Raw genomic sequence first — 12596 nt, 5'->3', positions numbered from 1 at the left:
TTGCCAGTTGCCAAAAGCCAAAACCAAAATCACTGTCACTAAATTATACCAGATTGCATTATCTCTTTGGAGCTCCTCCACTCAAAATCTTTGCTTTATATAACTATTACTTATTTATGCTCATTTATAGTGGGTGGACCAAAGCATAAAAGGATTTTATTTTATCTCTACTTAGTTGAAATAAGTAATAATAATAATAAAACTAAAGTTAAAGGGATACTTGTTGTATATTGAAGCATATTCTCAATCCCCCATCACTCATTAAATTTTAATTAATAGAATTGTTTATATAATACCAAGTTGAAATTAATGGACTTTAAAAAATGTGGTTATATTTTTCATTTTGGTGGGAGAAATTGAAATTGAAAACTCAGTCCGAGTGGGCCTGGAAATAGCTAATTTGTGCCGAACAAACGCGTGGCAACCAACCAGAAAGATTCGAGCCGGCCTGAACGAACTCTAAAACGATACTCCTCCTCGTCTCCACTATCGAAGAAAGAGAAAGACATGCTTTTGTAGAGAGAGCCAGAGAAAGGGGGAGCTCTGTCTTCGCAGAGATGATTTGTTCAGGTCGAGTTTTGGCGGTTTCGTACCCGACGACGCCATTCTTCCCGCTCAGTTACCGGTTCTCGAACTCGAGATTCCTTGCGGGAAAGCTTAAGCCCAAGCACCGATGGCGATCGATGGCGTCGGAGGCCGAGGGCTCCTCCTTCGCTCCTTCCATTGATTCCGACTTGCCCGACATGAACGCCTCCGGGTATTCAACGTTTCTCGCTAAGAAACGCTTTTGATTTTGCAGACGTATGCTCAAACCTATTTGTTATCATGTTTTAATTTGAGCGTAAAACTGTTATTTTTCGCCAAGAGTAGAGAATTCAGTTATACACGGACTTGTATATGCATATTGTTTTATCAATATATGGAGGTCGTTGAGTAATAGTTAAACTGACTTCTTCTCGACACAATTAATAAAATTAGAACTAGTCCGTTGGGCACACGTGCAACAAAAGACATTCGAAAATTAATACAATGCAAAAGGAAAGTAGGTATAAGACAATGAGATGTAGTTACCTGTGTTTGTATCCTTATCCGTAACTAAATCAACGAGAGAGGAACTTCCTTGAGCGCAACTAAGAATTGTTTTGCGTAAATTAGGTATTCAAATTAGTGATAGGGTTTCAGGCAAGGCGGACGCCATACTGTTGTTTTTCCTTTATGTAATTGTATTGATAAGTATGATTGGGTAGAGCATTTAAGTTCTTGGCTGTGTGTCTTCTGTTATTGGATGCAGGTTTTGTATCATTGAAGGACCGGAAACCGTGCAGGATTTTGCCAAGATGGAACTGCGAGAAATTCAAGATAACATTCGCAGTCGGAGAAACAAAATCTTTTTAAATATGGAGGAGGTGAGTTTCAGGGCTACAACTTGCTGGTCATTGGTGGGTGGTGGTTTTTATAATACAGTCATTTTTTTGCAAGCTTTTTGCAGGTAAGATCAATGTTGGCTGATTTTAAATTCATTACCGACAATAAATAATGTCCTTTCCTGCATAATTTATCAAAGGCTTATTATGGTAGCATTATTCTTTTATCTTTCTTGAAGTTACTGAGTGGGTACATTTTATACATAGAAGCTAGCGCTACCATGAAATACATTACACTACATAATCATTCAACAACTAAGGACAATGTGTCGTTTATTGATGATATGGGTGCCTGGCTTAAAAGGGGAAGTCAAAAAGTAGTTGTGCACCAAATTAAACAATAAACTACCAAATTACATCTAGTAATAGCTATTCATATGAATATGTTATGCTGCATGGGTGTTTCAACATGTGGCGTGCTTGTACACTCGCCACTTGATGCTGGTACAAGTTCAGATATGTCGAATACGTATCTGTCATTGCTGATGTTGCTTTCCTTGGAAGGAATAAAGATACACAAGTTGATTCACTTGCGTCAGACACTTCAACATGCCACAGATATGTGTTGGACAGGCCCATGTGTCCCAACACTTTTTTTGTTTTTGTTTTTCTTAAAGGACACACGAGGGGACAAGTATAGAACACACGTATCCCCTCTGCAGACACTTTGAAGACATTAAAAACAAGGGTTTTTGTTAAATGATTCTTCAATATTTCGACTTGGCAACTGCATGGCTCTTCAGTTTTCCTACATTTCATGGTCATATCCTCTTTGTCTTTTGTTATAATTGGGAGCACCGACAGCCTTTAATCCTCTCAAGAAACCGATCAAACACCCCTCACAATCACTCACAACTCATCGGCCAACAAACCACAATACAAACAAATAATAAGGAATAGAAATTTGAAGGCATAAAACTGAACAAGAAAGAAATACGCAAACCACATGAGACAGCAGATTTATCCTCGTTCAAGCCAATTGAATTGGCTCTACATCCAGCCTCTAAAACCTCCCGAGAGCAGCCTTTGATTCAGAATGATCATTGTACAAATCCTCACTCTCATGATTACAAGACTTCAAGATTACAAAGACTATTTTAACACACACAGGCTTTTCTCTCTTTTCTTTGTCGTGAGAATGAATAATGCATCCCTATGCCTAGACTGCTGTCCTATTTATAGAAAATAGGGCGCGTTAACTTCTAGGAACTTATAATCGGCATAGACATTTTTGGTTTTGCCCCCCAACTTAAATCTATTTACAAAGCTAAAAAACCGCCTATCTATACCCCCTAAAATTCAATGCATCCTTATTGCAAATATGCTGGATTTACTCAAGACAACATTCTAACATCTTTGAACATTGATTGGATTTTGACATGCCTGTATCCACTTTCAGTTTGGGTCTATTTATTTCCGAGTTATAGTCTTTATTTTCTTTGAATCTTAAATACTTTCTTTGGCATTTTGGTGTCTGAGTTTGAAATGAGTAACGACTTGTAAGTTAGTTGCTAATTAGATTGGAGATATTCATTCGGAATTTTGAATTATGAATTTTAAATGCATATTTATGAGTTTGGAATATAGTTTTGATCCTTTATTATGCCATTAGAAATATAAAAAATTTATTTTATTAATTAACGTATTCCGATTTTGTTGTGTCTCACTTTTTTGAAAAAATATCATGTCCTTGTGTCCCCATGTCTGTGTTTCATAGTTCACTTGCATAAGGTAAAGGCTATTCCCCATAAATCATCCTTCCTAATTGCTGTAATGGGAAGAGCTGTTTGGAAACAAAACTAAGCTTTGGCTTGAAATGGACATTGAGATTCTTCATTTGCTATATTTGGCATCTTGAATTTACTATCCCAAGCTTTTGCATTGCAGTGAGCAACACCCTACAGGTTTGCATAAGAAACTTTATAGATTTGTGATTCCATGGAAATGAGTTTCCATGTTTTTAACATTGTATTAGCACATTTTATTCTATAAAGTTTGGTCTTGTTTGTTACTCAGTGAATGTTTTCCGTTGTTTTCTAAGATATAGGGTTTCATGAATCTGACTTTTGGGTCTACTCGCATCTAATATGGTACCACACTATAGATTAATATTGTCAGAGCTGATATGTCCTCTTCTATGAGTAGTTGATATGGTCTGTTAAGTACACTTCACTTGATCTAAGCTTACTTTCTTTATCTTTCTGAGTTCATAAGGTTATCTTTAGCGGATGGCATTTGGGCATCATTGGAGAATTTTTGAAAATATCTCCATGAACTATTTTACAATTATATGATATACGTGTGGACCCACAATTTTGCTGCATGAAATTTTAATTTATTTCCTACCTAGTTTCTTTGTTTCTTTGTCCTACTCAACTCTCTTTCCCACTTTACCTTGGAAGAGATAGTTCTCTTGTGTTGATGAGGTATTCTCCTGCAACTTGCTTTCTTATTGTTTTCTCTTTCTTTTCATGAGTTTCATGTAGTTCATATCTTGATTATTTGCCACAACCCTCACTTTTCCTTACCTAGTGGTATAGTTTGAGGCATTTCTAAGATATCAAAAGAATGTTATTCCTATAATGAGCCTTCTTTTATCTTTGCTAACTTGTTTTTTAAGAGCTCATTCTGCTGATCCCTGGGCATTTTCCTATTCTTGATATTGTGGTCTACAAAGTAGTCAATTGTTCTGTATCATTGCCTCTTAAACTAACAAGCCGTAGCGAGCATGTTATAAAATGCTTTAGCTCATAAGTTTCTAATTAACTAATATTGATTTGAGTTGAAGTTGTATTTTGTGATCGCCATTTCTTTTTCTCTCAATAATTTGTATCTTGTCTCTCTTGACTCTTGCTTCACCCTTCGTACTGTTAATTTTTTATAAGTAGCTTAATAATTGAAAGAGCTAGTAGATTCCAACCAGGTCCATATAAATAGAGACTGCTACCAGGTCCATACATCATGAGATTTACAGAATGAATTAAAGATGCTACCAGGAAGAGTGAATATATGAGATATGCAGCATCACAGTATGCTATTCTGGCCTGATTTGAGTAACGCTGGTGGATCACTGTTATTGTTGCAAAGTGCACTTCCCTTTGAAGTAATACAGAACCTAGCATTCTGTGCTTAAGCTAGATTTAACTTTACAGTTTCAGATTCTCCTAGAAGTGCAGTATGGTTATTATTCTAGTTCTATCATTTAAAAAATCTTATTACTAATTTGTGATCCTGATACTCGTGCTTTCAGAATTTACCATGAAAACGAAATATTTCAAATTATAACCTTCATCTTTTGTGCTGATGCAACATGTTGCTAATGCTTGCATCCTTGAAAACTTTTATAGGTCCGGCGGCTCCGGATACAACAGAGGATTAAAAATGCTGAACTTGGAATTCTAAAGGAAGAACAAGAAAATGAACTTCCAAATTTTCCTTCATTCATTCCATTCTTGCCTCCATTGGTACAACATAAATTCTATTTATTTTACAACAAACAGCTGAATGGCATGAATTGTGTTTCCCGTTTTATCTTTATCATTGCCTTTGAATCTTAAATTGAAAGTTTTGAGGTCATTTGCTTCCATTTAAGATATTCTTCTTATAATAATCATTAATTGTGTAATTCATGCAGACCTCAGCAAATCTTAAGCAGTACTATGCTAGTTGTTTCTCTCTTATTGCTGGAATTATCATTTTTGGTGGTCTTCTAGCACCTACTGTAAGTTTTCTTGCTCTTAGAGGTATTAAGATGCAAATCTGAATTAAGTAGTGTTTTGAGAACAGTATCCACTGACTCCTCTTTGTCTTTTGATTTTTGCCGTCTACTTCGGGTTTTGTTTCAGGCAAACAAACTATCAGCGAATTTCACAACCTTATCATTCTACAACTTTATCTGCTATTAGTTAGCCCCTGTGTGCTAGTTCACTTATTAATTTGGACGTGTATATTATTGTCGAAGATAGTGTGAAAAATGTTTGGCATGGAAGATCTGATCTATAATGACATTAGTCACAGATAAGAACTCTAGGTCTAGGATTTTTTGGTTTACGATCCAAGCTGTCTTTAGTTCCTTTTGCTATCATGGTTTCTACATTAGGCACTTGTCATTGTTTTGACCTCTCTCTTGAGTTTGAATTGTTTTTGCCATATTCTACCAAGTGACTTGGTTTACTGCAAGTCCACCAGATTAACTCCATAGGTTTCTTCCCATTTTCAGTTGGCACCTCGGTTTCTTGCACTGTGTAACTTAACTCTTTTGTAAAATTTGCACTGGAACTCTTTATTAATCAAATACATTCAACATCAACCTAAAGTATTATAATGGTAGTTACCTTGTACAAAATCTGGTTTGGCTAAATCTCTCAAGTTTTTCTTCAAGGCTCCTATTGAAGATAAGATATGTAAGATGCAATTAAGATGGTTTGTTCATGTGAGAAGCAATGAATAGAGACTCCTATGAGAAGAATGGATGAAATGAATGAGTCTTTTAGTCAAAAAGGTAGAGGAAGATGTCACAACCCTAGGGTTAGTTAGGGTTGTGATAGGAATTGGGGGAAGAAATCAGAATTGTAGGAAGGGGGAGAAAGAGGGAGAGATATTAAGAGAAAGGGGGAGAACTTGAGGGAGATTGGAGAGAGTCTTAGAGAGAAGTGAGAATTAAGAATTCATTCAAATCAAGCATGCCTTCCATCCTCTCTAGCTGTGGCTTATATAGCCTCACAGCCTTGCACATACCCATGTGCAGTTACAACAATGACTATAACTGCCTATAGCCAAAACAATTAGCTATAACAGAAAGAAGAAAGGAAATTACAAAGTATAGTAATGCATGTAAGCTAAATACTATTATATTTCCTATTCTATTCTTGGGGATTCTCGGGGTCATGACAATTCCCCCCTCCTTGAGAAAGTTTTTGTCCCCAAGAACTTCATCAATTGGTCACTGTTCTTACCCAATACCAGCTCTCTCAATTTGTTTCATTCCTGTTTCCTTCTTTCTCCTTCTAGACCTCTTCATCTTCATTCTTAGGTTTCCAAGATCAATTCCAGGCCCAAGTTGACCCAAAACTTCCATAGGAAAAACTTCATCGAGTTCAAGCCCAAAACAACCACTCCCGTTAATAGTTATCCAATCAAGCTTGGTCTCCCATCAATGGACATAATCAACAACTTTCGGACAAACATACTTAGTAGCTGAAACGTGGAGTCCAACGTAAAGACTATCCGTATCCGTGACCTCCATTAGTAGTTCATTATTGTCCAATACAAGTAAGGGTGACAGATGTACATCCATAGTTGCAGTTATTGTCTTCCCTTTCAACCCACAACCATGCTTTGTTGCAAAAATATCAACAACATCCTCAAAATGCAGCAATTGAGGATTGTAGACTTGCCTTGGATACTCATACCAAGGCTGTTTGTGAACATTAGCATTAGGAGCTATTGCAACTTCAATTCCAGCCAACGATTCATCCCTCAATGCAGTAGACAACAACTTGGATTTGCCAGTGGAAGTAAAAAATAGCATAGCAGCAAAAGTTTTGTTTCCTTTGGCAACCCCTTTGGCTTCTTTTGCTATATCCTTTAACTTTCCTCCTACTAGTGCTGTCTTCACCTTCTCGTTGTCCATTTTATCCCAAGTTAAGGACAGTTCAGCCTGCCTTGGAACCAAAATCCCATAGAAAGAATGCCTTTGCTTAACCTCCAGCTTCTTCCTTACTACCGGTCTAAGTTCATTAGCCTTAGGGTCAGTTTCCGTAGAGCCAATATAAGATTGTTTAGGTCCTAATTGTTCAATCAGTAGGTCCTAATTGTTCAATCAGACCTTCAATTGTATGTGGACCTTCACAATCTTGATCCCGCCTAGGGTAGATGTTACTAGCATTGCCATTCTCAGCTCTAGCCTGTTTTATAGTCAGCTTATCTAATGGATCCCTGTTTTGTTCCAAATTTGATTGTTCCTCAGATTTTGATAAGTCTAAAATCTGAGGAAAGGCTCCAACACCATCATCCGCACCGATGGGGTGGTTTTTCAATCGGATTTTCCTGATCCCATGTTGTTCCATCAGCATCTCTATCTCTCTGTTTCTTCTTCAGTGCTTCCAATGTTAATTCTTGGAGCTTGGCACTATCAACAACATGCTCAAGAGTCTTGAGCTGAAGCACCGTCACCATTGGTCTCAACTCTTCGTTCAAGCCAATTAAGAAGCTTGAAATGAAATAGGACTCTGTCAAATAGGGGTTATGAATGAGCATCAAGGCCATCAGCTTTTCAAACCTCAATTGGTACTCCATCATTGACCCTATGTGCCTAATTTTGTTGAACTCCTCCACCACATTGGACAAGCTTCGATCTCCAAACCTCTCCTTATGTTGCCTCATTTTAAGGGACTCATCTCGATTAGAACTTGTTGAATTATGACTTAAGACACTGCTAATTCTAGTTTGAATAAGTCAAGTGTCAGTTAGATTTGGTTTGAATAAGTCAAATATCAGTTAAACTATGACTTGTTATTTATGCTATTTTGTAGGAAAATATTTTTTGATTTGTTAGCAGATTATTCTATAGATTTGTTGATCTTTTGCTGTATAAATAAGTGATATCAATGCTCAATAAAATAATGAGATTCATCCCTTCTCCCAATCTATTCTTGTACGTTCCTTCCATTTTCTTCTTTCTCTATAAAAAACCAACAGATGGTATCAGAGCATATTTTCTTGAGGGACCTGTGAGTATGGAGAATCATCGAGAGCAAGACCAAGAGCAAGAGTATGAAGTGTACGGAGGAGAGATTCCAGACGAAGCAGAGATGGATGCCAATGTCGACATGCCTAGGGCTGAGGAAGAAGAAGACCCTAATGCTAAGGACTTGCAGGAGATGAAGAAGAGACTCAAGGAGATAGAAGAGGAAGTTGATGCCCTTCGCGAAATGCGGGCCAAAGTTGAAAAGGAAATGGGCGCTGTTCAAGATTCTTCTAGTGGGTCTGCTACACAGGTTGAGAAGGAAGAAGTGGACGCCTGGTCAATATATGTTGACAATGTTGACTATGCATGCACACTGGAAGAGGAGAAGTTATTTTAACCCTACTCAAAATCATATTCATGCTTATGCCCCCCAAAATGCCTATGCCCCAAACCATATCTATGCCTCATAGCCATAAACCATAAAATGCCCATATGCCTATATCTAAAACATGCCAAAATTAAAAATTTACATTTGCAGCCTCAAAATCAAGGAGGAGTGTTGAATTATGACTTAAGATACTGCTAATTCTAGTTTGAATAAGTCAAGTATCAGTTAGATCTGGGTTGAATAAGTCAAATATCAGTTAGACTATGACTTGTTATTTATGCTATTTTGTAGGAAAATATTTTTTGATTTGTTAGCAGATTATTTTGCAGATTTGTTGATCTTTTGCTGTATAAATAAGTGATATCAATGCTCAATAAAATAATGAGCTTCATCCTTTCTCCCAATCTATTCTTGTACGTTTCTTCCCTTTTCTTCTTTCTTCATAAAATACCAACAGAACTTTCGCCATAATCATCAAAGAATTCTGCCGGGAAGCTGTAATAATACTTCTGAAACAACATCACCCTAAAATTCTGCATCTCCTCGCGTATAACACTGCCTATCTCCTCACGCATTCGGCTGACCGCGCCCTCAAACTTCTTTTCCATCGCTCTTCAATAGTCAAATCTGAATTAGGCGCAAGTGAAGTTAATGGTCACAGAACAAGCAAAATTTGCTTTGGAACTGGCTTCTATGAGTTGGCGGAATCACAGCCAAGAAGCCTGTGCCAATGGACTACAGTGACTAAACCTAGATTAGCTCCAATTTTGCCTTCAATACTCGCCTAATCCAGCTGCTCCATTGCGCCTCCAAAATCCGAGCCTGACCATTAAGAAATTGTCGGAATCGCAATCAGAATCACCAAACCTTCTTCTCGCCTTCAAAATTTGTACAAGAGCTCGCTGCTGAGATCGCTTGGCTCATCTTGTTTAGAAATAGTCGGAATTTTCCGATGATCTACTATGACCTATTGTGATGATCACAATCGCTATCTGATTTCCGACCCAATCGATCTGTCCTGTTGAAATTGCCACAACGCCTCTGACAACGATTTTGTACCTCGCATTCGACAACCTAATTTGGCCTCCGAGATTCACTCGCCTTGCCTTCTAGATCGATTACAACAACAAATCACCCTGCTATTCCACCTTCAATGTCGCTCTGTTTTCGATCTCATACCTACTGCCCCTCTCTGATTTTGACTTCAAATTCAACTCGGTATCACCGTCGGCCTCTCTTGGCTTGTGTTGTCTTCAATTCTGCTGAGTCCTGATTCCAACACTAATCACCGTCCAACACTCCAAGTCAGCCAATTGTCCGCCTATGATAGCAATTGCCGTTGATCATCAATCGCTCAAGAATTTGGAATAGCCTCAATTGCACGTCTTCACAATCTGGATCTCACGCACTGATAACAAAACTTCTAGATCCTTGGCAAAAAATCATCGAAATCACTTACTGGAATTAATTGGAATTGTCGAACTCTAGAATTCCCTTGAATCGAATTCGCAATCACGACTCTGCTTCTCCTTCCTTGTTCGACTGCAACAACATTTCTTGTTTTGATTGCAAATTTGAACGCGGACTATCAGAAATTAGCCTAGCTCGCTTGGATCTACTTCGCCTAACAACCAACGTATACTCGCTTGGAACATAGGGATTGAATTCGCTAGACCTACTCCTGAGTCGCCCCCTTGGATCGCCAATTGCTCTATGCCTTCTTGAACTGCAACTGAAACAGTCGAAGTCCGTTGTTCCTATTGCGGCTAAGGAACTTTGCCGAAAATCAATTGGAATTGCCTGAATGTAATATCAGTGGAATCGACGATCGGAAATCTGCTAGTCCACCCTGCTTTTGAGTCTCAGATAAGAATTGCCAATGTCACAACCTAGAATTGATTGAAATCACAGCCAATGATTGACTGCTCTGATATCATTTATCAAAACCCTAGGGTTAGTTAGGGTTGTGATAGGAATCGGGGGAAGAAATCAGAATTGTAGGAAGGGGGAGAAAGAGGGAGAGATATTAAGAGAAAGGGGGAGAACTTGAGGGAGATTGGAGAGAGTCTTAGAGAGAAATGAGAATTAAGAATTCATTCAAATCAAGCGTGCCTTCCATCCTCTCTAGCTGTGGCTTATATAGCCTCACAGCCTTGCACATACCCATGTGCAGTTACAACAATGACTATAACTGCCTATAGCCAAAACAATTAGCTATAACAGAAAGAAGAAAGGAAATTACAAAGTATAGTAATGCATGTAAACTAAATACTATTATATTTCCTACTCTATCCTTGGGGATCCTCGGGGTTATGACAGAAGACCTACAAAAACTTGGTGGGAAACTCTTAGGTACAGTAAGAGTTATGAGGGCGTTATAGAAGATATGATCATAGATAGAAATGATTGGTTAGGTAAAATTCATGTATCTAACCCCATCTAGTGGGATTAAGGCTTGATGTGTTGTTGTTGATGATACTTTCGAATGAAAGAATTTTGTAGCTTAAGAGGTAGAGGAAGACCAAAAGAAACAATTTGTGGGAAATTCTTAGGCATGATGCCGGATATACTGGCCTTGTAGAATATATGTTCATGGATAGAGCTAAGTGAAGAGTTAAAATTCATGTTAAGGCTTTGGATGTTGATGCTTTGGAATGTCCATTATCTGTTCTCAAACTTGATGAAATTGGATTCTTTTTTTTTTTTTTTTGGTGTGTGTGTGTGGAAAGAAGCTATTTCTGTGATTTTAGCATCTTTGAGAGCATCACTCCAATATCCACGTATCTGTTCTTCAAATTCATTAGGAAGTATTGAAATATTGCTTTTGAGTTATGCCTGAATATTTTAAGAAGTATTCATTTCTTATGCTAATTTATGAACTACATTGGGCACAGATCATCTAGGAAGATTGTCTTGTCAAAACCTTTGTACTTTGAAACTTTCTATTGGGATCACTTGTGTTTTAAAATAACTTTACTCTCTCAAGTATATGTTTAATTGGGGATTAACTATATTGTGTCATGTACCTAGACTACTAGACTGTAATAAGGAAAATATTGTAAGGGCAAGATAGTAATTGGGGAGGTAGTTAGGCGAAACAAGTTGTATGGCTTGTAACTGTTTGTGGAGCCTATTTTTAGCCGTGGAACTTTTTAAAAGCAAAGTCCCGACTCATTTGAAAGGCATCTAATAACATTTGAATTGCCTTTTCTCTCAATTTCCCTTTGAATTTCTCTCTCTTTTCCTCTCCTTCTTTGTTCTTCACCCTTAATTCTTCAATTCCCTTCCCCCCATCTATAATTCTCGCCTAGTTCTCCTCTAAATAGACGAGAATTCCCTCAGTTAGATCCGTGATCTGACAAATTAGTATCAGAGCTCCTTCCTGGCCAACGTTCCAGTGACCTTCTACGATGGCAGACGGTACTTGCATGAAGCAGATGGAAATGCAGCTGCAGCAAGTGTCTGCTATGGTGATGGAGGTGTAGTGGCGAATGGGATCCATGGAGGATACAATTGGAGCCGTGGTGGATAAGAGGTTGGAGGTGGTGGCGGATCGGTTGCAAGGGGACATGCACAACCAGATTCGCATAGAAATGCGAGAGCAAAGTAATATGGTTCGAGAACAAATGCAACAATTCATGCTGATGTTCTCGAACTAGGCTCAGGTACGAATATCCCCCGATTTTCCTGCTCTGGAACACTCAGATCCGATACTCCTAAGTATTGGAGCGAGCCAGAGAGTGGTGGAGTCTTTGGAATTGGGGGGGGTGATCCGATAGATATGGGAGAAATTGGAGTCGAAAGAAGACCAAAAGCTCCGGCGAATTTTGGACATACGCACTTCCCGATAATGAAGTTGGAATTGCATGTTTTTGATGAAATGAAGCCATGGTGGTGGATCAGAAGGTGTGAAAAATTGTTCAACATCCATTGGGTAGCTGACGACTAGAAAGTTACTTTGGTCGCCACCTTCCTGAATGATGTGGGAGATATTTGGTTCCAAGGATGGTCGGGCATGAGAGGTGATTACAATTGGGAGGAATTTGCGAGGAATCCATCGGTTTGGAGAAAGAAGAACGGTGGATATCATGGAAGA

At 38.3% G+C, this 12596-nt stretch overlaps 1 protein-coding gene across 1 annotated transcript in view; it reads left to right on the top strand.

Annotated features, from left to right (window-relative positions):
- Nucleotides 1–426: 426 nt before the first annotated feature.
- The window catches only part of LOC127810690 (protein ORANGE-GREEN, chloroplastic), a 59556-nt gene continuing 47386 nt past the window's right edge, over nucleotides 427–12596 (top strand). Inside the window, exons 1-4 of the mRNA XM_052350293.1 lie at nucleotides 427–757; nucleotides 1292–1406; nucleotides 4772–4888; nucleotides 5059–5145. Of these exons, the coding sequence (XP_052206253.1) occupies nucleotides 558–757; nucleotides 1292–1406; nucleotides 4772–4888; nucleotides 5059–5145 (519 nt within the window). The 5' untranslated portion in view covers nucleotides 427–557. The remainder of the gene's footprint in view (nucleotides 758–1291; nucleotides 1407–4771; nucleotides 4889–5058; nucleotides 5146–12596) is intronic.

This window comes from Diospyros lotus, chromosome 1, assembly GCF_014633365.1.
Source record: "Diospyros lotus cultivar Yz01 chromosome 1, ASM1463336v1, whole genome shotgun sequence".
Classification (NCBI taxonomy): domain Eukaryota; kingdom Viridiplantae; phylum Streptophyta; class Magnoliopsida; order Ericales; family Ebenaceae; genus Diospyros; species Diospyros lotus.
This window is presented reverse-complemented; position numbering and strand designations above follow the sequence as displayed.